The sequence below is a fragment of the Calonectris borealis genome, chromosome 28, assembly GCF_964195595.1.
Source record: "Calonectris borealis chromosome 28, bCalBor7.hap1.2, whole genome shotgun sequence".
Taxonomy (NCBI): Eukaryota; Metazoa; Chordata; class Aves; order Procellariiformes; family Procellariidae; genus Calonectris; species Calonectris borealis.
The window spans coordinates 6424527-6450970 of NC_134339.1; the positions used below are offsets into that span (position 1 = coordinate 6424527).

The 26444-nt window shown below is 42.0% G+C and overlaps 2 protein-coding genes across 16 annotated transcripts in view; both read right to left on the minus strand.

Moving 5' to 3' along the window:
- Positions 1–15065, minus strand: part of KDM4B (lysine demethylase 4B) — a 94121-nt gene extending 79056 nt beyond the window's left edge. For 2 of the 6 annotated variants that reach the window (XR_012677537.1, XR_012677536.1), the window contains exons 1-2: positions 14830–15065; positions 1350–1512 (exon numbers count right to left, since the gene is read on the minus strand). Coding sequence is in view for 4 of the 6 variants with exons in the window: in XM_075175300.1 (XP_075031401.1) it covers positions 1350–1512; positions 14830–15062 (396 nt within the window). In the remaining 2 variants the exon portion in view is untranslated. The remainder of the gene's footprint in view (positions 1–1349; positions 1513–14829) is intronic. The other 4 variants (XM_075175300.1, XM_075175301.1, XM_075175302.1 and 1 more) reach the window with 4 other exon arrangements.
- The window catches only part of UHRF1 (ubiquitin like with PHD and ring finger domains 1), a 60925-nt gene continuing 35902 nt past the window's right edge, over positions 1422–26444 (minus strand). For 8 of the 10 annotated variants that reach the window (XM_075175315.1, XM_075175314.1, XM_075175317.1 and 5 more), the window contains 12 exons: positions 25512–25618; positions 25142–25328; positions 24273–24396; positions 24078–24185; positions 23203–23307; positions 22215–22321; positions 21230–21392; positions 20990–21127; positions 20495–20606; positions 20217–20374; positions 19778–19876; positions 17578–19052 (listed from right to left, as the gene is read on the minus strand). In XM_075175315.1, coding sequence (XP_075031416.1) covers positions 18906–19052; positions 19778–19876; positions 20217–20374; positions 20495–20606; positions 20990–21127; positions 21230–21392; positions 22215–22321; positions 23203–23307; positions 24078–24185; positions 24273–24396; positions 25142–25328; positions 25512–25618 — 1555 coding nt within the window. In that variant the 3' untranslated portion in view covers positions 17578–18905. Of the gene's footprint in view, positions 1513–15808; positions 15991–17577; positions 19053–19777; positions 19877–20216; positions 20375–20494; positions 20607–20989; positions 21128–21229; positions 21393–22214; positions 22322–23202; positions 23308–24077; positions 24186–24272; positions 24397–25141; positions 25329–25511; positions 25619–26444 lie in introns of those variants that run through there. The other 2 variants (XM_075175312.1, XM_075175311.1) reach the window with 2 other exon arrangements.

The window sequence follows — 26444 nt, forward strand, 5'->3', positions numbered from 1 at the left end:
ACAATTCTAGGCTCAAGATCAGAGAACAATCAGTAGGACATTCAGCAGGCATGTGGAATGAAAAAATAAAGGATCTGCAATCTAATTTGGTGTAAGCATTAACCAAAAAAAGTTACAGGAACTGGAGGACAAGTTATTGATTTTTGTGGGCCTGGTTCCTCCAGGATATGATGAGCTCTACTTCCATTACAAGGCTCTGAACTGCAGTTGCAAGAGAGACACAAAAATTAACTTGGAATGCTCAGATTTAGTCCTACAAGTAGAGTAATTTCTTTACAACACCTGGAATTCACCAACAACCTTTATTAAAATAATCCACCCTAGCAGACTCATGGAATGTAATTGCTAGTATACTTGAGTGGACAAGGAAACATTTCACAGAGAGCTTTTTATCAATACCCAGCTCTATTTAGAACTGTAATAAAAACAGTAATTGACCTATGTTTCAGAAGAAATAAGAATTATTTCATGCCTAACAGCTTTATTTATCTGTGTGCTCTATTAAGTTCTGCTAAATACCATGCGTAACAACTACCCTGTCAGAACAAATGATCTCTCTCAGCCTATGGCGCAACATGACACAGCCACAGAAATATTCTTTCTAATCAGTTAGTCCTGATTTTTTCCAAACAGTTGTATGTCAAGTACTGGAATTTAGAAGCTTCACATGAAGAGTTCTCATAATGTTTAATCAGTTTCAGTGTAAAGATGTGGATCGGAAGGAAGCAGAAAGATGTTTCAGAGCTGGCTGGAGAACTGCTTCTTGAAGGTCAAAAAGGCTTTCAGGTATTTTGGGAACTGCACACGCATACAGGACACATTTGCAGGTCTAGATTCAAGTCAGCATAAGGTGGTAGCCCAGAACATTAAAAATGTAAGAGTAAAAAAGTCCGCAGCCATTCATATAGACATGATTTAGGCCCTCTTCCCCATCCAAACCTAAGCAGACTTGAAAAGCTTGATCCTTTACCCTACACTCTGGGGGAGCTGAAAACCTCATGCCTCCAGCCCTTGAGGACCACGGCTACCCCAACCTATCCCCTCAGCAACAGAATCAGGGCATGGAAATACCCTTAACCCATCTCTGCGAGGGCTGGGAATGTCCTCGTTTTCCATTTAGGGATCAGGAAAAGACATCCTTCTTTCACTCTTATGAAAGGCCTGCAACTCCTTTGCCTCTCCTCTCTCGGTAAACCGAAACAGACAGCAAGTACAATTTTCAAAAATACACTCTGCTTGACTACGTTTGCTTTCATAGTGATAGAACTTCATAGACACCTTACATAAAGCAGAGCCTCGGGAAGGCAGCCTTCAGGAAGCTTTCGACTACCTAAGCCAGCGCAACTCACCTTGGCAAGCCCTGCTCGGTGAGCTCCTTGCGATTCCATGTAAGCAATATATTTCCCAAAGTCCCGAAACTCCTCAAGGGTGGGACGGAAGGTCATGATCTTACAGCCAGGGTTCTGCGGACTTGGGTTTTCCGACCCCATATTTCTAGTATGGCGGCAGCGCCTGAAGAGGGGAAACAAAAAGGGAGAAAGAAAGAAGAGAGGCAGAAAAAAAAAATACTGGTTAAAAACCTTTGTTTTCTTTCTACATGCTTTAATGAATTTCACAGAAAGGCATGGATATATTTTTCATTTCTCTCCCCTATTGCCCAAGAAAGGATTTGTAAGTACTATCCTCTAACGTGGATATGAACAGCTTCTGACCAAAAATCCACTTAGTCTATTTGTTAGCAGGGCCCTACGAAGGGTCAAGTATCAGCGAACTCCTGATACCAGTATCATCTGGGAGATCGGATAGGCCTAAATATAGATCATAGACTTAACGCTGCCCCCTCCATTCATCGTATGAAGTTGCGTCTCATCAGAATGGCGCTCGCGAACAACAACCTTCTCACTACCTTCAGCATCTATTCAGTGCCTGTAGGGAACTAGCTGCCCCTCGACATTTTCCACCACAAATGCTTGATCCTTTTCTATATTTAGTTACAAAACCAACAGCTTTGGCCAATGTATTAGTTATTATTTCTTCTGTTTTTTCCATACGCTAGGCTGCATTAAAAATCATAAAATTAGTTTTTCAAAATGTAGCTTCATTACATTTTGATTGTATTTGCCATGTACACAGACAAAATAAAGTGTCAGACAATTCTTAAAAGAAATGTAGCTGCACAATTTCAAAACATTTTTCGATGTGAAAAGCAAAATTGCTCAATTTACTTCAAAATTTGCAGGGGAAAAAAAAAACCAAAACAATTCGGGATGAAATCACAATTTTTAAAATGGACCTTTGTAAGTTTATGCTGGAAACTTATAAGGCAAACAAAATGTTTTAATGGCATTTCAGTTGCAAACATAACTACAAAAATATTCTCCATGTCAGAAAAGCAGCTACAGCACATACAATATGCTCAAGTTATCACAAGAGGGCAGTACAAGGCTTTTAAGGAATAAAAGGTGCAGCAACACTATGTCAAACGTGACTTCTAAATCGCAAGCAAAGTATGTTTGGATTTAAATTTATTTCGAACTAGCCAAGAAGTATTCCAGATGCTACTAAAATTACTCTTTGTGTTAGGAAAAACAAAACAAAACAGAGAAATACTGCTATATCAGTGTTTTAATCAGTGAGCATGGCACAAAACTCATACTTCTCCAATGAGACAGCAGATAGTCTCGTCTGCATCCTACAATTAAAAACAACATCACACATTCATTTGGACAGGCTCAACACCCAGCTCACCAAGGTTTCCTTTACAATTTTAACTGGGTAAAACATTTTTTTCATTTCAAAGGCAAATGAACAGTTTTGACTTGAAATTCTAGAAAATAGAAAATTTTAGAAATTTTCAGAGTAACTTTTATGCAAAATTTATTTCAAAACAGTGGTCTGCAAGTCTAAGCCTTTCGCCAACGCCGTCTTTAAAGGAATTTCATGCATGAAATCGCAGCCCTATCCTCTAGCATCTGCCTAGTGCCTCCTCAACCGCAGCGTTACTGCACCTCTAAGCTAAAGGCGATGTCAGAAGAGCTCTTTGCAAGTCAGGAGCCAGAGATGCAAGGCACACTCCATAATAAAATCAAACTATAAACCCCAATATTGCACAATATCCCAGAGCAAAACCAACTGAGAAAAAAGACACCATTTCACTCCCTTCACCCCTACAGATACTTCTAACAACTGCATTTCTAAAGGAACTTGTTGCAGTCCTAAAACAAAAAGACCCTTTTATCAACCCCTCCCATCTTCAGGGTGGCCCTGCCCGAAGAGATTTCCAACCTTGCCATACAGAAAAAAAAATTTGCTATGTTTCAGGGTCAGCTCTTTAAGATAAGAAACATATTTGATCTATACCCACAAGAACAATTTACTACACAAATGTTTTGCAGAAATACAAGAAGAGGAAACAGCATCTCCGTCCTCGAGACGAACCACAGGAGCTGATAAGCTCCAGGCATCCATCTGCCGGAGGTTTCCTCCAAACTACTGAAGAAAACCATCGTTCACCAGGAAAATACGGATGATCCTGGTGAAGAGTTGGAAGAAAACGAGAAGTGACTGTTGGAGAAGTGGGACGCAGACAGAAGCCATCCCCAAACTTCTATTCCAATGCAATCTTACTGAGAATACTTCTGCTATTTTTAAACTGGGTCTAGAAATGCCACAAAAGTTCAGCTGAGCGGGAAGCACCAAGTCACGCTCTGCAACAGCACTGCGCACCGGCTGATCGGGAGTATCTGGCTCAGGGAAAGGAACTTGAATTCTGTCCTGAGGAGGATCCGTGCCAGCACCATCTGCTCCAGGGATGCCTTCCCAGTATTTGCAGCTTTAGTCACAAGCAGGGAAAAAAAAATAGTCAAAGCCAGGTTTTATCCCATCTTTTCCTCACGATCATCTCCAGCAATTCCAATCTTTATTCTGTGAACTGGGAGCGAAGAGTCAAAATACATGCTCCAAGAAGCGGGGGGGGGGAGGGGTGTCAAAAATTACTTCATGCAAAGCTTAATCAATCAATTAAAGGGTCTACCTGCCTCAATACAAGCAACGTTGCTTGGCACTCTGGAACTCTGCAGTGCAGAGGCAGCAAAGCACAACAGATTTTTCCATGTTTAATGCCATCTCTTTATCCTAAGGAACACCTTAACACCTACCCTAGATAATGTTTCCTGCAATGTACGTTCATCTAACTAAACTAATTAGGCTACTACAAAAAAATAGCCATAGAGCACACGGGAAGGGAGAATCAGTTCAACTACTTCAGTTGGAGAAGCGTCCAAAGCCCCTGCCTGTACGTGCTTCCCCCCAAGGAGCTTGAAACACCCAAGCCACAGGAAAGCTTCAGGAGAAAATAATTTCTTTCTTAACTACTTTGCACACAGCAGCACTAATGTATTTTGGGTAAATAGTGGCAGTATTTACTGTTACCTCCTTCCCAGCTCCCAGTATCATGGAGAACAAGAGGCCAAGGCAGCGGGACAAGCCCAGGGCTGCGATGGCAGCCCAGCCACACTGCAGCTTCCTTATGCGATTTTCAGGAGACAGCCTCAATAAAACAGTGCTGTAATAAGCTCGCCAGCACCACTGAAGAAGATTTCACAGCAGAAGCTGACTATTCTGAGAACACTGAAAGCATTTTTCATTCACGGCTGTGCTGTGCAGCAGGGTGGACGGTGACGATGTGAACAAACTCTTCTCTCTTCACTATTAATACTGAAAAGGATGATTTCGCAGAAAGGGTCTAAGCCCCCTATTAGTTCTTGAAAAGAAGTTTTAAGTTATTTTTCTCAGCTGGGTGCATTCTGTTTCTTTGTAAGAGAGAGTAACAACCTGAAACATTGTGAAAACCTTCTAATTTGCAACTGCGCTAAGGAAACACTAAAACTTGTCTCCAGAGAGAGGATCTCGGTGGACCCAAAGAGCTGAGTTTTTAATTTCAGTGACTTTTACATGAGACTTTTCCCTCTAAAACTGATGTGAACCAAGACACTTTTGTGACTGAAATCCTACACCTGTTGATTGAAACCTTTGTACAGCAGAGAAAAAGCCCAAGAAAGCCAGCAGAGATCAATGACTCGTGCTTGCTAAAGGACTTACAGGACCAGGAATCCTTCCTCCAGGGAAAGGCTTGGGACTTTCAAGTAGTTCCCCACTGCTCCCCTGCTATTGATCTTGGAGGAGTGGATAACGCCAACTCATTCTCCTCTGCTTTTGAGTCAGGGGGTAACTTTGATTGAAGGTAGTGACTATTAGCGGAAACAAACCTGCCTTCGGGCACCAGCGCTGGAGCTAAATACTGTACCTACACCCAGGGCACACGCCTGAAAATGTAAAACAAACCAGTCCTGCTGGTTATCCTCCGTTATCAATCCGGATTTGAACAGTAAAAACACGGCAGAATTTATCACAGAGGACACAATACAGTAACAGTAGAAGACGATCTTTAATCTTGCTAAACAAACTTAATATGCTCTCTGGGATTATCGGTTTCTTCGATAAACCAGAACGCATGTACCTTCAGAGCCCTTTAAAGAAGGCATCAGGTCTAAAGGTAAACTCCTACCCAAGTGATGTATGCCCTATTACCATGTACGTTACACTGTATACAACTGGCAAAACCACTTTTGAATGACCTCCTGTCTCTCCAAAGGTGCAGTTTTCCACCCTCAACCTCACAAAAACTCCCACTAGCTTTTTCCCAAAGGCCTTGAAGGCAGACAACCAAAATTCAAAAAGATGAAGGAAAAAGCGCTGTGGAACATATGCCTATAGCAAAAAAGGAGAAAGTAGGTGTTCAAAATCTGGTAGACAAGACCATTGCATGGAAGCCACAGGCAGCAAAAATAACTGTGTGAAAAGAGGATATAGAGCATCCACAGCGACTCCACAAGATTTCACTTGGGTTGTGTTGGAAGGGGCTGAAAAGACACACGGAAATATCCTCCCGAGCCCACCCTGCAACCTGCTGCCAACTCAGAGCAGAAAACACACACATTAGCCTGCGTGCAGTGGTGGTGGGCATACACGCTGGCACCGGTATCACACCCTGCTGAAGGAAAAAAGAACCACAGCCATCAAAATTTCACAGAATAAACAAAGCACTGGCCACAGTTTGAAGCAAGAGGAAATTTCACAGCAGTACCAACTTGCAGAGCTACTGAGCTCCCATCCACGGCCATTTGTTCTTCTCCTGTGCCAAATATGATGATTTGTGGTGCCACAGTGCAAAACGATCAGGGAGCTGACTCCGGTTACATGGCTGTGCTTTAAAACAAGCGTGTGGTTGCAGAGGTAGGACTTCTACAGCAACAGTGCAAAGCCACCATCTCAAACCACAGTCTCAGCACGCAACAAAGAGTTTCAAACATCTGAAACAGTTATACGAAAAGTCTTAGTGGATTAAACTTTTCTAGAAGGCACCCTTATAACAAATGCTCCTCCTACAACATAGTCTCTCTTCCGCAAACGGGAGAGCTTGTTATCTCCTACATAGACTGGAGTTTGTACATGCCTAAAAATGGATTGAGGGTTACTGGTGCTCTTCAGTCAAATTGCCCTTTTATTACAGAACACTGAACCTACTAACTCTTAATTTAATCAATGCAGACAACAAACATCACTGCACTTGTAACACCAGTAAAACTGCTGTTAGCGGTTAAGAAAATTAAGTTCCACAGCTCATTACACTATGTAAGGATAGTGAATTATACACCGTTGCAGGAGACCATCTAAGGACAATGCACGCCAAACCAAGCCAGGAAAGTGTAATAAGACCCAGATACTGAGGAGGAAAAAAAAAGAGGAGATATAATGAGAAGATCTAAATGAGGCACATCTAAATAGCTTAGATAATTGAAGACATAAAGAAGATGTATCCAGCACAAAGGACAAAAATAATTAATATATAACTAATTATTCATTTCAATGCTGAAAACATAGCAGCTCACTCTTTGGCCAAGAAATTCTGAGTGCATTCTACTCCTGAGTGGAGGGAGCTGCTATCAGGCAAATAATTTACTGTTTTAATACTTTAGAAAGATAAAGAAAGATGCCGTATCTTAAGCAAGGTTTTTAAATCATAACAACAAAATCTTAAAACCTTCCTTCCCCTCCATTTTTCATTATAACTCTCTGGATGTATCTGAGCACAGCCAAAGCCTGGCAGCACTGCGTAACACAACAGGAAACCAAGTATCACTGGTAACAAATTCTCTAATCTTGTTTCAACACCCAAATTGTTCAACCTTCTGTCTTCTTGCCTTACCTGGCAATTTCCCTTGAAAACTCACGTCTGTTGATCCAAATACACCTACTAAACCTCCCTCGCCCTTTCAATAACAACTAGAAAAAGAGAGGTTTGACTCATCCTAGGATTCCTCATCCTAGGGCAGGCTGGACAGCATATTAAGAATTCCTCATTACCTGGACATGGTCCCCACCAGCCAACACAACGCACCTTACTTCACCGTCATTGAGAAGCAAGCTACTGTGCATTTACCACCGTGCACTCTCTGGAAACTCTGCGTTGGAAACCCATCCTTACCTCATCGCTTACCTCACAGTGCCCTGTCTCTGCAGCTGTACCCAGAGCTCCTCTTTCAAATGAGACCAGGCTGGTAGGACATCGTTGTTTTTCCCACAGGCATGGGCAAAACTTTAACACAACTACTTCTGTCAGTGCTTGGAAAACTGAAAAACTGAGCAAAGGACTTAAATGTGGTCATTTATCTCACTGTCCTCAATTAAACTGTCAATCGGGTTGGTTTTATGCCCATTCTCCGGGAGATGAGGCCAACCCGGGCACTGATGGAGTGTGGGAGGAGGCAGAGCAGCCTCCCTCGCCTGCAGTAACGCGCACTGTTCTCAGCAAAAACAAAAACATGTTGTACAGAGTCAATCAGACAGCCAAGCAGCATCACAAGAAATCAGGATTCACAGCCTTGTTGCAAGTTTTTACCTCCCTCTGCTCTTTGCCAGAAGGGCTCCGAGAAATGCTTACGGGGGAACTTCTGCCTTAGGAACCATGTCCCCAGGCTCAGACCTGTAACTGGGCTTGGGCTGCATCCCTTCAGATGGGAAAACAGGAAAGCTTGCGGGCTGTGAATTTTGCCCAAGTCTACTACAAGTCCCTGGCAAACTTGAAATGAAAATAAGTTTAGTTTAAGGGTGGGGGGAAAAAGCCAATCCTCAACTGAAAATACTGTAAAGTTACAAAATGAAACAAAAGAACAACAAAATACAGATTTCAAGTGTGCCTGAACTAACTTCTTGTTCTGACTCAGTATTTCTGAAGCGTTTCACATACAATAAGCTAAGAACCCTGTTCATGAAAAAAATCTTTAAATTTACTTTTAACTCATTATTTGACCACAAAGTACCTAGCGCAAATATTAATGGAAACCTCATGTGTTTATTTGAAATGGCATTTTTTTGATGAATTAGGCTGGAACTTAGAGGGCAAATTCTTCTATTTCCATTTACTTCCTTTCTCAGAAAGCCAACGCATTATACTCAAATTTACATCCAGATTCTCATGGATCAGGCACTATCAAAAGTTTCTTAGTAGAACAAAAAACAAACTTTTGCAAAACATCAAGACTATATTAAACAGGCATTCATATATCACTAGTTTTAGAGAAGAGTTATATGTTGCAAGCATAGCTGCAACAACTTTACTTTCTTCCCCTTTATTCCCAAGAATCAGATTACAGCATTTAGACAAAGTAAGCGTAAATTTGTAAGTTTGCAGTTCGTTGTGGTGTTGCTCAGCCCAGTTTTAAATGACTGTAAGATTACAGCAAGAATTTTAAACTAGCACCTTTTCCAAAAAATTATTTATATATTCAATTCGTAACATTTTTAACCTCCAAATTGCTTTGAGCTTTGTATATCCCTCATAAGGCCTAAGTAAATATAACACAAGATTTGAGAAAGAGGAACAGGGAGACAACATTCCCATACAGGCACGGCGAGTACTCATGAGCCCAACGAATAAAGATCTACAGTGCTTGGGATTTGACAAATTAGAGTATCATCTATTAAATTTTACACGCCACAAGGCTTCTCGAGAATTCCAGATTCTCCTGTACTTGAAATCAAGCAGCATATGTAGCTCATTAAAGTAAAATAAATTTTTCCCTCAAAACATCCGCTTAGCTATGTAAGTGTACAGTTACTCACACATTTCTTCAAACTGCAGCAAAATTTAGTCACAAACAGCATTTAAAAGCAGAAAAAGTGTTTAGATTTAAGAGCAATAAATCCGTAAGAAATTAGAACAGTTCATTATTGCCTGAAGCAAGGTAGTCAACAGCCTTCTGCTTATTTCTGACTAAATTCAGAATCAGCACCCAACTGCCTCCCCCCTCAAATACATTGTTTTACTGAATATGCAAGACAAACTCATACTAAAAACACACAAATCAGCATAGCACTACTGAGACAGAATCTATAACCAGGTATCTGGTATCTTATGAACTTTAGTTTACTGCACGACATGATAGTTATTTTTGCTTTTACTGTCTTCACTATATTTACTGCAAGGCTACAGAAGTATTAAAAAAAAAAAAAAGGCATTTCAGCTGGACTGGTTCTTCTCGGCAGCTCTGCTGTGACTTTGGATCTTTGATGCCAGGTACACAAAACTACTTTGGGTTCACTTTGCTAGAATATGAAGAACAGCATTTAGCAGCTCATCATTTTGAACTGCAAGACCACAGTGAAAGGAGAAACCTCCTGCCCGGACCTGGAGCAGTTGAGGAAAAAAAAAAAGTACAACTTTTTTATGTATTCCTGTTCAGTCTGAACAAGAATTCAAAGTCTCAACCCATAACACCTGACTCCAAGGCAGCAGTGCTGCAAACCTTAAAATATTGTAAAGGAACCCATAGTGTATTATTCTTATCAGAAAGCATATGCATTTCAGAAAACTTGATTACCGCTTTGTACAAAAAGGCAATTCCTAGATCAGATTAATACCTTAATGAGGACTAATTCCCAACAACAGTCTTCCTTCAGCAAACCTATCAGAACTACAAGCCTGCAGCAATGTTCTCAGCAACTTGTTCAACTTCTCTAGGTTGCTTCAGATTTTTGTACAACAGAATTGCAACAAATGCGATTGTTGTAAGTGCTTGTGACTGTTTTGCCAATGTAAAATCAAAATCTTGGTTGCATTTTTTGTACAAGGTGCTTTAGGTCCTGCCTAGAGTGGGTGTGACACACTGACCCAGATTCCAGCCTTAAGAGCAGCTGCATTGCCAGAAAATTATCTTCTCAGGAAGAGACTGAGCAACAAGCAAAGCCAGCAGGCGGAAGAACAGAACCAAGAAGTATAACATAGCTCATACAGCTCCAGAAGTGCGCTTTAGCAGGAATACCCAACCTCAGTTGCACCTGTAAATCACTTAAAATCCTCACCGTCACAGAGAGAAGCGGAGGGAAGCCCACAGTCTTCTGTTAAGCATTTCATATCTCATTTCATATCCATTTCACACTTCTTAACCAAAATTGCAACTGAAAGAAGTGAGAATTTAAAACCAAAATTGCAACTGAAAGGAGAGAGAATTTAAAACCAAAATTGCAACTGAAAGGAGAGAGAATTTAAAACCTAAACTAAAGCAAAACCTGGGGGAAAACCTAGGAAAAGCTAGTTTCACATCAGCTTCAAGGTAACATTAGACAATTTTAATCTCTCCCAGCTCAGTTTTATCCCGTTTTTCTCTCTGGAAGCTACAGCTCCAAACCTTAACACATACATCACAGCCAAAGCTGCACTGCTTGTTTTGCCAACACAGAACCGAGAACAAATATGGCAAACTTCATATAAAGTTCTTATCTACAACAACAACAAAAAAACCCACAGAGGCTCACCAAAATCCTCCTCACTACCCTGAATGCATATCAGAAATTGTAAAGGAATATCAGAACACCTCAGGAAATCACCTTAACACACCACCAACTTCCAACATTGTCTTCTTAGGCCATAATCAAATACAGTATTTTTATCAAATAGGTTTAGGAAACAAAAGAACAATCCTATATTTTCCAAGAAATTGGGACTTGTGGCTTGTTCATGAGCCTTCCGAAACAGCAAAGGTAAAAAAAAAAAGAATTAAGCTGCAGGTTACTTTTGCCATGACTGAGGCACACACAGACCAAGTAAGGACCTTATACTACACAAAAATATTGCAACAGAATACAAATGCGTTCTCCCGTGTTATCAGCCATCCAGTAAGAACATAACTGAGGAACTGCTTAATTTATAAAAGAGAATAATTTACTCCACGAAAAGATAAATGAAAATAAGTACCTTAGTTAAGCCATGGTAATAAGTGACTATATCCATAAGTTGTGACAAGACACAACATATTTGGTCCAAAACAAAGACAAAAAAAATCTTACGAAGCAATGACCAGTTTACTGAAAAGTACTGAAAATGGGAGAACACCCTTCTTACCCCACAATGATTTTATACTGAGAACGGTAACACAACATTAACATCACTAAACCTATGTACAATGACAAGATTTCTGCCAATATTTCGCAGTTCTCAAGGATTTCAGTTTGCTCGTGCACCAAACGGACAAACCATCTTTTGATTCTTAAATAGATGACAAATAATTACTTCAGACAGTGCCTTGCACAGCCACAGAGAATCCTGATGGCATCCAAATCTATTAAGCAAATCCTGCACTTGCAGTGACATATTTAGCTGTCATCCATCTTTGATATTAACAGATGCTATATTCCAAGTAATGCTGCGTATAGCACAAGCAGACAACGAACGGACAGACAGTAACAGGCATTGCAAATCCTTTTCAACGGCACATGGTAAAACATTAAAAAGTGAGTCAGAAAGGGTGCAAAATTCACCAGTCCGCAGTTCTTCTATATTGCCTAGAAATAATTAAAAGGAAATAAAGTTTCTAATTCTTAGGACTGCAAAGAGATTTTCATAACGCGTTAACTGATGCATGGCTGTCTCAGCAAGACAGAGCTATTATTTCTACTTACATGTGAACTTCCCTATTCATCGAAATTAGATGTAAACTTTGAAGGCTAATTACAGCTACCTGAATGCCAACACATAGTTTATTGTATTACAGCTGGACATCCTAGTAGAAAATAAGAATACAAAACTCTTGATAGATGTACAAAAAAACCCCATATAGCTAACACGCTTATCCAGCACGTCTGGACAAACTGGTTTTCCCAACTCATATAAAATTTCTTGAGACCTCTTATATGGAAATAGTTCAAAGTTTTCAGAAGTTGTCTATATTTTTGATAATTTAAAACGCCTCGTGCCTGCAGATCTGCAAAACAACCACTCTATGTTATCTGTTAAATGACAGGAGTGGATGGTATCACTAGAAATAGTTTTCACTTCATTTTGCTCCAACAGTTCAGTTTAAGAGGCCGGTAAGTAGTTCTGAGTACCGTATTTGCCTCAGAGCAATAACCAGCATTATCTAGAGGAAATAGGTGGGATTCTCCCTGAAAGTGCATTTCGCTATCAACTTCTCATCAAAAGCTGATGAAACCTCTTATGTATGTAAGGTCTGACTTATAAAAGCCTATGTTGACCCTAAAGTCAAATATCAGACCTGTGTACTTTGTTCTTGCGCCCATGTGTTCTAACTTGCTGAGAAAACTAACTTCTAATGTACAAGACTGTATCTATTCCGGTCCCACTGGATCGGTTAAGTGAATCATCTCTTTTCAAGTAGGCGAGAGAGTAATACATTACTGAGTGTTGAACAGCATTTTTCTGTCAAAAGATGTTTCAGTGAGCATCTTAGGCGTGAACAGTAGCTCTGTAACAAGGAATCAACCTACATATACTTTGCATAGGAGTAACTCCTACCACTAATGAGAAAGAAACAGCCGCCGATTCCTTTTGGCACTGGAGGAATCAGGCTACCTGCCTCCAATTCTTGCACTTATTCCCGGGGAACCCAAGAATTAGGAACTTACTGTCAAAAAGCAATGACCCCTACATCAACAGTTATTTTATGTAATTGCCAAAATGTAACTGTAAGTTTTCAATTCTACTCTTAACATTTCTAGTGATTACGTGAATTTTAACAAAACAGGAAAAGGAAACAGAACAGGAAAAAGGAAAAGTTCGTAAGAAAGATGTGACTTATTATGTGTGAAAAGGGGGAAAAAAACGCTATTAGGTTTCTGATGAACAGAGTTCCACACAATTGACTCGTTTTGGTTAAAGGGAACTTAACTTTGGAAGAGTCAAGCTTGATACAACATGATAATGTATTTGCACTGCCCCAGCACAAAGACAACTGAGCCACATCGCAAAACGCCCACGTTCTAGGCCTTAACAGCAACATGAAAACAGTCTGTGCCCCTGAACAGCACCCCCTCTTTACAGCAGCTTTTATTAAAAAGTACGAAAGTTAAAGAAGGTGTATAAAACCAAATCTAATTTGTGACTTTAACCCTTTAAAACAAATGGGTCCAAAACAGTCTTTTTGCAATATACCTAGCTCCCAAGCAGCTATATATACCATCTTCAAGAATAAGAATCAAAGCCAGCTTTAAAGGAAAGCCAAGTACCACCTTTAGATGAAGGGTTTCCTGAATAGTTTCCCCTTCCGTCACATACTACATCCCAAAAGAGCCTAATACATCTCCTCTTTATTGCTTAAAAAAGGGCAAACTGAGCAGCTAAAACCCAGGGCAAGTCACCAAAGCATGACCGGACAAACAATTTCTGCAGACAGCAACTGTTTCAGAGCCGATCATCTCACTTTTTCACGCTGTAACGTTTGTGCTCAAGGCTGCTTGGCGAGGGGCAAGAGGAAGGACCTCTGCGTTAACTATGGCTATGTCTAACGTCAGGCTTATTACAAAAAAAAAAAAAAAGGAAAAAAATCCTAGTTTTGGCCCTAGGCTTTGACAGTCTCTGGAGACGGAGGAGAAAAAAAAAAAAGAAAAAAAAGAAAAAAAAGAGAGAGAGAGAAAATGCCGGTGTCGTGTTCATGCCACCAGGTTCTCTCACACCCGGGCCTGCCGCACACCGCCTGAGACGAACCACCGAACCACAGAGCCATCGGCAGCTCCGAGCCGCCAACATCTCCCTTCACCCAGCGGAACCCCGCGGTAAATCGCCGAGCGGCCCATTTGTCACCCATCGCACAAATAAATCCCCTACCGCGGGGAACAACCGCCGTGAATGCAACCGCCGCCCGCTGCCGGTACCCCCGCGGGGGGGGGGGGGGTAAGAGACCACTTGGGGCCTCCCCCCTCCACACCAAAAATCCTGCGCTGAAACACGGCGCTCAGCCGCGGAGCCTTCCGCGGACACCGGGCCGGGGTCCGAAGCACCGGGGGAGGGTGTACGGCAGGGGGACACAGCGGGGTGCGGGTACGGGGGCGGCTGGGGGGGGCTCCCACCGCGCCGCCCCGAGACAAAGCGGGCGGCGGGGCCGGGAGGAGCAGGCCGCCACGGGCCCGTCCCGTCCCCCGGCTGCACAGGCCGGTCCCCCCCGGGGCCGGGGCCCGGCGGCGGCGGCCGAGGGCCGGGCCGCGAGGAGGAGGGCCGGCCGGCCGAGGGAGGCGCGGTGGGCCGCCGTCCGGAAGCGAGAGGCAAAGCCGGGGCCCGTCGCTGAGGAGAGGCAGTGGGGAAGGGGCTCGGCCCGGGGAAGGGAGGGGGAAGGCCGGCGGGACGGAGCCCGGCGCTCCGGGGGGTGGGCAGCGCCGAGCTGCGGGGGCTCCGGCGCCGCGGTCCCGGGGGTGGAGCCGCAGGCGGCGGCAGGCCCCCGCGGGGAGGGAGGGAGAGGCAGGCGCCGGCCGCCCCCGTACCTGAGCCCGCGGGCGGTCCCCCTCGGCGGCGGCGGCGGCCCCGGGCTGCCCGTCAGCAGAGCGCCGAGCGGCCCGGCGCGGGGGGCAGAGCGGAAGGGGGGCGGCGAGGAGAGCGCAGCACCCCGCGGCCAGCACCTGCCGCCCGCCTCCTCGCCCCGCTCGTTGGCTGCGGCCGACACCACCTTCGCAGCGATTGGGCGCATCGCCGGTGAGAGGCGGCCGTTGCTACCCATGGCGGAGCCGGTCACCGAACAACAAGACGAGTGCATCCGTTGATTGGCGGATTGCGCCGAGTAACGGCCCGCCCACCAACAGGCGGGGCAGCCGGTCGCTCTCACGTCGCTCAGTCGCCTTCCGCCAATAGAACACGGCCTGTGGGAGACGGCGCCTCGCCCTCGGCTACTATTGGGCGAGAGAGGGATAAGGCGGGCTTCGATAGGCGGTGCGAGGTGCCCGTCAGCGCCCCACAGCTCTGGGCTCCGGCGGGGGCGCGGGGCGGTGAGTACGTGAGGAGCCGCACAGCAGCGCGCGGGGGGGGGCTGCGGGCGCCCTGCGCCAATGGGGCGGGGAGGGACCGCCCCCGCCCCCCTACCCCCCGCGGCCTGTGACGGCTTCATGGCGGCCGGGCAGGTGGGCGCGGGGTCCGGCGAGGAGCACGGTTAACCTTCCCCTGCTGTCCCAGTCCATCGTCTTTCCGCCAGGCGATGCCTCGGGGCCGTGGCATCGCACCCTGAAGGGGGCTTACCCTGAGGTGGACCCACACAGGCCTAAGCTGCACCTTGGCCGTGGCCCTCAGGGCTGCCAGCGTTACTCTGCCCCTGAGGAAAACCTGGAGCAGGGGTAGCACAAGGTGTTAAAGATGGCACATAGATATTTCACAGCAAAACAGTCAAATCGCCAGCAATGCCCAGCCAGACTGGGTTTTCTCAACAAGCTCATCACACAGGGCAGAGCTTGGAGACCAGCCCCAGCCCCGCACCCTCTCTTTTGCCTGAGACAGCCAGTCCTGAAGGGATGAGCAGCCCCAGCGGGACCTGAGGGCCCACAGCACGTGAACATAAAAAAATGAGATGAGGTGTTCAGCTGGTACATGCTCAAGTTCTCACAATATCCAGGTAGTAGTTTTAGGCTCCCCATCTCTCATGGCTCCAGGAGCTAGAGCTTTAAAAAAAAAAAAAAAAAATTAACAATCATCTACTGACAGTGCACCGAATCCACCTCCCCCACCAGTTCATTCTTTAAAAGCAGTGGGATTTACCCACGCGTCATTCCCATTTCCCCCCCAGAAGTTACAGCAGTACCATGCTAGTATGACAACCTGATTTCGGACAGATTGCGGGTGGCATTCTCCTGCCAGAGAACCTGACCCAGAGCTGCCATGTCCCCATTCTCCTGCAGAGATGCCACAGGTCGTGGTGAGTACCTGTACCGGTACCCTGAGCTCCAGCACTCACCATCACCACACAACAGGTAACTTTTCAAGCTGGCTGCAGTTACAGGACCATGGAAGCCTGCCAGGATGAAGAACTATCAGGCACATTTTGTAATTTGTGCTCAATCAAACTGTGCAGACGATCCATTCTGTACACTTGCTGGGAAGCGAGATGAGAATTCCCAAAATAGAAGAAAGATCCTTGCGTTGTTTTATTACAACATGGTTATTCTTGCTTCCCAATTCCTTATCCACTAAACACTTATTTTACCAAATCACATATCGGATCTTTACTCCAGAATTTCACAACACAAATGTACACAAGTACGTACGGGAAATGAAGCATCGTCCTACTAATGATTTCTACCATTAAAACACACAATCCCTTCATAGCCAAAGCCACACACCAGCTCACTTTATAGCACAGTAATTTTCCTGGTTGAGATCTAATTTGCAGAGAAATCCTAATTCATGCTAAATAAAGACTAAAACCCAGAACAGTACACTGAAACCTATGTAGGAAAATAAAGTTTGTTTTCCAAATTCCAAATAATAACAAAAACAATATACTAAGGAAGTCATAGTAATAGGTTCTTTCAATTTAAATACACACACACTTCCTCAGTTTTGCCCACTCACCCCAAATTCTTCTCATCACAATATAGAATAAAAAGTGGAAGGACATTTTCAATGAAATTTAAATACCTGAAATTGAAAGTGTTTAACGTTAACACTAATCTTAAAATAAACTTATTTTAAAGAGGGCAGATTAAGCAGCAGTTGCACAATTTCACAGCTTTTGTTTTTAACATCTTAAATGCCTGTATGTTTTCTTCATCTGCATTTGTTTATGAAAACCTCAGTGTTTTAATTTATTTCTCTGGTTTGGTAAGTTGATGGAGATGCTCACACTACTTGCTATAAACACCTCCAATATGATGCATGACATGGCAGTTCTAACAATTTTGGTCTTCATTAGATGTGCAGGCAATTCCAGTTGCCAGTTGATATTTGGATTTTAGTACTGTGGCAATCTAACATAAGTTATGCCCCCAAAAGAGAGAGAATTTGGGAATTTCTGTTTTTTTAGTTGAACGTAACAGATGCCTTTCACTAGTGTCTAGAAGCAAATATTTTGAAAACAAGAATATCAAATTAGTATTTTCCCAATTTCTTTGTAGTGAAAAATCATAATGAAAATTATAGGCCTTAGAAAATAAAAGTTTGGCATAACGGAACATAACTACAAATTCCTGCACAAGCAATTAGGTCTGGAAACCTGCTTCAGATAAAAAGAATTGAAGGAAAACAGTCACTTTCATCTGAAAAGATATTTATTTTGAGAACTTCAACTTGCACATTGTACAAAAAATTGACAAATTCAGAAAAAATCCTATAAAACGTTGTTTTTTTTTCCCTAACATATTAACATTATAATTTTAAAAAGGGTAAGAGTTAAGAAAACCAAAAATAGGCACATTTGTTCCAGTCTGTCTGCAGTAAAGTGTGATTAAAAACATCCCTGTCTTGTTGAGGTATTAAACTGCAAACTTTGGTAATGTAAGAAAAAGACAACCCATTCACAAAAGTAAGCCTTCTCGGTGTCATGTACAATAAACAAAATGTTTCATAAAAAAAGTCAGAATTGGTTATTCTCCATTTCCAGGTAGAAATGCAGCGAAACAAAGAAAAAAAGTCATGTTACCATAATACACCTAGCATTAGGAGGAAACCTGAAAGTTTGCAAATCCATGCTAATCATATACAGCTACAGTGTTATATTTTACCCAAAGAATAAAATCCGGTTGGCAAGTTTAAACAATTCAGTGCTTATGAAAAATATATATATGGTGGTTCAGAGCCCAGTCTTTCAGAAAAGGACGAAAGGCACTTAAGAATGGCTTTAGTATATTCCACAATGGCATTTCTGGATAGAAGACAGCACCTGGCTGAACAAATAGTTCCGTAATAAGAAAGAAGTCCAGCTGAGGTAGTACTTCATATTGCTCCAGCCACTTAGCTATACGCAAGCAGCTTTTTTTTTTTGAAATACAAAATTAGCAGGAAATGGCTTTTGATAGGTTTGTCAAATGTATAAAAAACAGTTCCTGAAAAAAATAGCAAATACCCATTTGTGGTAAAAAGATCGTAAGCCAGGAACCATCTTGTACAAATTGAGCATCAAAATGCTGCCAAGGGATGCACAAGTCTATACCTTTATGGCCAAATCCCCAAACATTGAAGATTGTTCTAGCAACCAAGCCATTTTTTTGAATTAAAAAATTAAAAAAAAAAAAAAAAAAAAAAAAAGAGGGGGCACAGAGGGCACTCTAAGAACTTTCATAGTCATTAGCAGCCTTACCGGAAGCACTTTGTAAGTCCATTTAAAAAAATAATTCTGTGCTGATGAATGGCAGTTTTGAGGAGGGGAAACAACTGCAAAGTTCAACATTTAGAACAGAAACAAAATCACGAACATACAAAAGGATATTCCTTGAAGTTTATAGTTTTTTAAAAACAAGGAAGACTTTAAACTTTTTTTAGGGGTCTGGGAGAACACAGACTACTTTTTTTTTTTAAATTAAGCCCATTGAAAACCCATTAATAAGTTTGAACAAAAGAAAATTAGAAGTGCTTTACAGAATCACCGTCCACTGCCATATCCAGGAAAGAGCTGAGTTAGAATGGTCTGCAGTGTCTCGTTCACTTGCATGGTATAATTTTTGCCAAGATCATAGCGGCAGGCTGGACAACTGTACACATCAGCTTTGAAGGATCTATCCAAACAATCCTGGTGAAGGACAAAAAAAAGTAATTGGTTAAGAAAGAGAGATGTACAGTTTAGCTTATTCTACAAAGCCCCCACTGGAGAGAATGAGATTCCTTTTACATCCTAGTTCACCCAGGTATTGACAAGAGCTGAGAAATGCCGAGAGCAATGCAAGGCTGGCAGCTGGAGAGAAAGCTTCCTTCACTACGTGCAATAGCACGTGCACTTCAACAGAGCACATTAGTCATGGACACAGTATTTAGGTATATTAGGTAGAGGTAGAGATATTTAGGTATATGGTAGAGATATTTCATTCAATTGCATTTCTAAAGATCAAGAATTCCCCCGCAGCTGTTAAAGACTGTTGGAGCTTCTGCAAAAACACTTCACGTCATTCTTCAAAAAACAAAGCAAAACCCCATACATTCTGTAACACTGTCGAATCCATCAGTGTCACCTAGCAGTATTACTGAGCCTGCAGAGAAGCTCTTGTCATCTTTTAAAAGAATCAGATAGTAGCCATACAATAGTGGAACTTTCTTTAAAGCAGACTTTTCTATGCCAAAGAACTTTCATCAAATCATGAAGTTTTCACATATAAACCCAGCCGAAACCAGGACAAAGACTAATTACTGGCAAAAAAACCCAAACTAACCAACCCCCCCACCTCTCTCTCACCACTAAACAAGTCAGCTCAAAGCTCGTTGGCTCAACAGAACTCGACAGCAGTTCTATCATTTACTCACCTTGCACACATTGTGTTGGCATACAGTTGTGACTGGCCGAAACACAACCTCCTGACAGCAAATACACAAGAAGGCCTCTTCAACTTTACTTAGAAATTTCTGTAAGGACAACATTTGAATCAACTTACTGCTACTACCCTCTGAAAGATACAGCCAAAAAAACTCAAACACCTCCCGTTAAATGCAAGGGCTTACTTTAGTCATAGAAAGTTTTTCTACAAAGCTCAACAAGGAAAAAAATAGTTACATTAAACAAGTTCTGATAACTCTTCTTACTGACCTCAAATACAGTGTTTTAAAGTTATGCTGTGGATGTCTACGCTAAAAAAACGCTATAGGTCTGAGGCTGTTTCCTTAATGCAGCCAAGAGGTTTGTGTCTAGGGATAGTACACTGGTTAGTTGTCACTTTATTACTGGGGGAAAAAAAGCATGATATACCGGTCCATCTTTGAGAGCTTCTAGTACTTCATTCCACAGTTTTTCATTGGCTTCATCACTTTTTATAAGAGATTTTTGCTGAGATGTCAGCTTGTATGGCTCAACTTTAGTTTTCTTTGGAGTCCCTGTAGGAGAGGTAATGAGTTTTTCCTCCCCACCTGAAAGAAAACACAACAACTTTTTAAACAAACAAACAAAAAGCAACCAGAAAAGAGTAACTAGGTAAAATGCACAAAAACCTACAAGGCTTTCTATATCCACTTGCCTACTCCACAAACCTGCTGATTTCCTTTTCCTTTTTCCTTTCCCCGGGGTATCAAACTCATCATCTCCATTATTTTCTTTTTCCTTATCTTTGTTTGCAACAGCTTCCAAATATCCTTCAGGATACTACAAGAAAACACAAGACAAAAAGCATCCAGTGCAAACACGCCAGTTCATACTTATGGACTATTACAGATCAGAAGAATGACCTCTGGAGAACTGCTCCAGGGGTTCTCTATTTTAAGCAAGAGATCCCTGCTTTTGCAAAACACTTATTCAGACTGTAGAAATTCTATACAAGAAAGTGAGTTTTGTCCATTTAGCCTCCTGATGTAAAAAGAAAACAAACAACCCACAAGACGGAAAGCACTTGTGTCTCCCTTAGTCTAAGGGGGATGTCTTGATTCTTACGCAGGGATCATCCTCAGTAAGAACGTATAATAGAAAAATTCCTGCTATCCATTAAGTTCATTGTCCATGGTAACCCTGATGATGTTCCAAAAGAGTACCTGCATTGTTAGGCCAAGCTTTTTCATCCTGTCCTTTCCTTCTTTGGTCCAAGGAGCAGGTTCTTCATCATCCCTCCTAAGTAAGTAACGCCACACTAAAAATCCAGATTTCCCTGTCTCAGGCCAGTATTTCACAACCTAAAAAAGTCAGATGCAAGCCCATCATACACTATAAAAACCCCTTGGCCATAACCAAATTATCTTTCCCTAATTCAGTAGGCAAATTCAAATCCTTCTTACCTTATATATTCCATCATATCTGTTCCCTTCTACAGGAGCATATTTACTATGTTTGCCTCCTTTTACATTCCTCACCACTCGGACTGGCTTCCCAGCTCTCCAGTCCTTGGCTTCAGCTCCATTTTTGTCATTGATGGGGGCACTGCAGTTCAGAGCCAGAGCTCTGTAAGAGAAAGTCCAATCAACTTAGAACTCTTCAGAATCAGAGGGAGGATAAAGCAAAACAAAGCTTGCATGGTAAACCAGCTACTAAGGAGCAATAAATTTAAAATATACTATTTTACTCAGAGCAACACATTGATACAGTTGAGTACAATACTAAGAGTAGCGGCATACCAGCATTGTGCTGAACCACAGCAATGGCTACCAAAAAACTGGAAGCTACGGCCTCTTTGCAGATACAGAAGGAGCCCCTTCTGAATCTCTTCCAAGGAAAAAGGATGTAGCCTGGCTTTTGTTTGTTTGTCTTAAACAGTAACACTTTCAACTATCTTGTATAACGGAGAACTCTGGGAAATAGTAATTAAGCCTCCTGACTGGGGACGACATTTTAAAATATGCTGATTATTCATTACATTACCGTAATGTAATTGCATGGAACACCTCCTCCACACAAGTCCACATCGATTTGTAAGAATAACAGTTCAGAATAACAAATTATCTGCTCTCCCAAGGTGACCAGTGGCTGCAAAGGTCTTCAGGAGAGAGTATGAAGACTTCTACACTAATTTACTACTCTGTTCCTTAAGTTTCAGTCAATATTAATTGTGAGATTAATACCATTTACAATTCTGTTTCATTTATAGTGCACTGTAAGAAGCATTTCCATTGTGCAACTGATCTGCAGCCTACAACACAGTCAAAACCTAATTTTGACAGTTTTTCCACTTAGCCAGTTTCTTTTGATACAAACAGGACAACCAATTTTTCAGGTTGACAAATTGCCAGCGACTAAGGCTAGGAACAGAGCGTGAATGGTGCTGACCTGTTCATATTGGTGAGTTTTTGATCACAGGACTGTTCCGCTGTGCGTTTGTTTCCAGAAAGATCGCGCCCTCCACTCCCTGTATATGTGAAGGAATTTCCATGATCCTGAAACGGATGGTTTCGACACATTCACAAAAATAATTCAGTAAAAGCATTAGAGTTTTTTAATCAGGTAGCTTTAATACGGTATTCTCAAAAAAGGAAAGATGCTTCCTCCATTTAAGCTCCCAGACTCAGTTTATGGTCCTCTCTTATACTGCCAAGAGAAGAGTCAGGGTGACAATTGTTGCCTTGTCACACACTTTAAGTGCAGAGACCTCTGCCAAGAGAGCAGCACCCCACTCGCACAGCATCTGCTTGGAAGCGCAGGGGCATGCTCCAGATAAGGATAACGTAACTTGTGCCTCAGTACTTACACTGTACATGACCCTGCAGGCAGAATTAAGTCTTAAAACGACTACTGAGATTCGTGCCTATCTGTTTTACATGAGTTCTAACAGGCATTCGGGTAAGGGGGTGCAGGCTAGCAATGCACTGGTGACCTGCAAGAAGAATGAGCAGTAGAGCCTGGTGCAGCCTAGCAAGGGTTAGGTTTGGCTAGCAGAACCAAATAGCATGTTCAGAAGTAGGACCTCTGTCCCTAGTTTTGTTCTGAACACTCTTCTGATGCAGGAAGATCCAGCAGCATATACCGTGAGACTCTGTTCAAACTGTGGATGCAATGGAGACCCTGAAAGGGCAGCTAAGGACTCTTGGATTAAAGGTGACATATGGATATTAAGCTTTATTTAGATGATCCTGTTTCTCAGGTTGGCACATATTACTGGATTGTAGTTTGCCTTTGCATAGTTTTCTTCTGAAGAACTTAAGTATCATCAAGGTGGGGAAATGTCCGATAGAGAGTGTAAAAAGTAACTAAGGCCAAGTCTTTGTTTTAACTACAAGGTAGATTGGTTCTCAGGCATAAATAATCAAGATTCACTTACTATGTCATCTTCGTAGCCTCCTGCCAGAACCAAGGAATAGGCACCATCATTACTTCTGCCATGTATACCTGCTACGTGGGGCCTGTGAACACCAGATTCGCTCACCTGAAAAAAAAAAAGTTTGCTAGGCAACTGCTGTCAACAGGCTACGAACAACATGACTACCCATTGGTCTTGGAACTAAATTAACTAATAGTACTATTTCAGATTTGTTTTGCATACATTACAGGGTGAAACTGTTCTCACCACTATCCTCCAAAGAGCTCCAGGTAGAGGAAAGAAAAAGAAAAATGCTTTTAAAAAATAAGCCAGATATTTTTTATGATGTGAATTTAGAAATTTGGATCTTTCTCACTGAGATTGCTTATTCAAAAGCTCCAGGAATTTAAGAATAATATGGATATTAGAATTAAATGTTTGTATAAGAGGATTGGTTTTGAAAGACTTGCAATAGCAACCTTCACCTAATACTTGAAAACAAGATCTGGATAGGTCAGTGCTTTTTCTTCCCCAACTTTCTGACAGGATGAGAAAACCTTCTGTTTAATGTATCTAGATATTTGGGAGAGACCCTTACCAGAAGAACAACTGGGAGATACTACACATCTCCAGGACAAACCACTGGAAACAAATACATTTGGTTTGGGGTTTTTGAGTTACCAAAAAAAGCACTAAAGAAAAAAACACTTTAAATGCCTGGACAATGCAGCATTAGTTATGGAACACTTGGTCTAGACAAAGCCAGAATTCTTTCCTTTCTGCACTTACATAGCCAGTGACATACACGCCAAGATTAACTGTTTCAGGTTTCTCTTAAGAGCTGGATCATTCCCATTTTTCCCTACAGTGGCTCAGGCCAGGATTCAGCTTCATACCTGAACTCTGAACTTCCACATGGTGCCAACCGGAATCCCAGGAATTGGTCCATAGTGGTTTGAGGGGACAATGGTACATTCCTTTGTGCGACCAACACATGCCATGCCCTGTTTCAAAGAGCAAGACCAATCAGCCAAGAATTACAAGGAACTAACACGCAGTATTCTTCAAAATGAAACGGCTTTTGAACTGACCTTGCCCCAGTCTCTCCGCGAGGATGAATTAGCAGATGCCATCTTTTGTTTCTTTTTACTTTCTTTTAATTTCTCTCCTGCTAAAACCACTTCACTTGCATCATTTCGACATTCAGGGCAATACCTAAAGTCACCAGTCAATGAAAATTTAACTAGTAGTAAAGCCTTAAATTAAAAGAGAATTTTCTCAAAGCATACTGAGTTATAATGTTACAATTTCCCCGTGTGAAACTAGACAGGACACTGAAACAACTCTCCATACTGGAATTAGACCTGTATTAGCTAGTGTCCTCGCACAATCTTTTAAGCCATTGCAGATGTGTCAGGAAATCAGCTGTATCATAAAAATCATTGTATAAAACGCTGAAACAGGACACAAGGAATAAAACAGTGTACTTCACTATCTATATGTATATAGATAGATATATTTCACTATCTATATATATCTCTATATATCTATCACCATATATAGTTCATATAAAACAGTATATATCACCAGCCTAATATGGTGATGGGGCCTGTGGACTACTTGTAAGTGACCCATAAAAACCATTACACAAGTTAAGCCTCCTGGCATCAGGTTTGCATTCAGTTTATAGGTAGACACACTTCTCTCTGAATAAGCGTATATATCCCAAAACTAGGAAGAGAAGTTTGAAAGCCACTGCCTTAAAACATACTCTCACTAAACTGACGCTCAAGAAAAGCTATGAAGTCCTACAAAAAAAAAACCAAAACACACACAAACTTTTCTTCACCTCGTACAGTCACAATATTGCCACCTAAGGGCACCATGAAGCCCTAGACCTCACTTTCTGCTCCTAATTAGATGGTAATTACAATACCACACACGCATACTTAGAACTTACCAATCCTCATCATCTGGTATACTACTAAGGGGAGGGTTGAGGCAGTAGATGTGGAAAGCCATATCACACTCATCACACATTAGCTGTTTATCTGGATCTTGTTTACCTCCACAGATATGGCAAGCACAAATTCTGCAGGTCTTGTTCGGGTTGTCCTTACAAGCTTTACACACAGGTCCATTTTGTCCTGTTGGCAAAAAGAAACCATAGTCTACTTCAGACTCCAGAAAGTGCCAAGATACGCTGGAAATGGTCAAAGGAGTCACAACTACAAGTGTTTTGGAACTCTTAGACCTCTGATCCTCACAAAGCCAATCAGCAGAATATCACAGGGTAAGATAGAGACATGCAAGAGCTATGCAACACTCACGTTTTAATGGACTGGCACTAATTGGACAAGCACTGCCTGGTTCTTCAATTTTATAAATTTCATCCACTAATGTAATTCTGCAGTCATTCAAGGAATCACCAGCATCCCTATAAGGAGAAGTTGATAAAAGTCAACAAGATCATACTTTGAAAGTATCATATTATGAATTCACAGCTGTGCACGTACATCGGTAATGCAGACTGGTCTGGTATTAGTCCTGTATCACAAGAAACCTGTTATAGCATTGCATGATCTGGGACAGTGGCATGACAGCACCACCAAAACCAAATCATTTTCATGCAATTAAAGTGTACCCTCCTGTCTCAATGAGAATCCAGACACTTGTAGCATTCAATTTATCATCAGTAACTGTTCTCCCTCTTTCAGACAACTCTTCTCATATTTTACAGTTAAAAAGTCAAAATCACTATGGTGAGAGGAAAAAGGGGGAAATATTCTGGCAACTCTGTGAAACTTTTACCTGAAACTTTAAAAAAAAAACACCACACCTTTTTTTTTTCCCCTGAAGTTGAGAGTCTCTTATACATAGGCTCATTTTCTCCTTTATTAGGAGAGAACTGGAGTAATTTTTCATCATCTTTATAAAGTGAGTGTTCAGTCTACGTTATCATATCTAGCACAAAATATTACACTGAAGTTTTTGTAAACCCATTATGGATAGTTAACAGAAAACAATTCTTTGCCTCTTAGTGAAATCGGGGCTTTGCATCCTCACAGCATTATGTGAATCCACAGCTCAGTGTGCCCTGTGATTCCTTAAAATGTCCAATTCCTCCAGTGGAAGTTCATCAAAAGTGCAGTATGACGAAGTCAATCACCCAAAAAGGACAGCCCAGCTTCTCATCTCTCCCCAGCACTTCTGTTGCACCATTTTTGTTGCATCGTTTTTTTCAGCAGAGTCACTCAGACGTC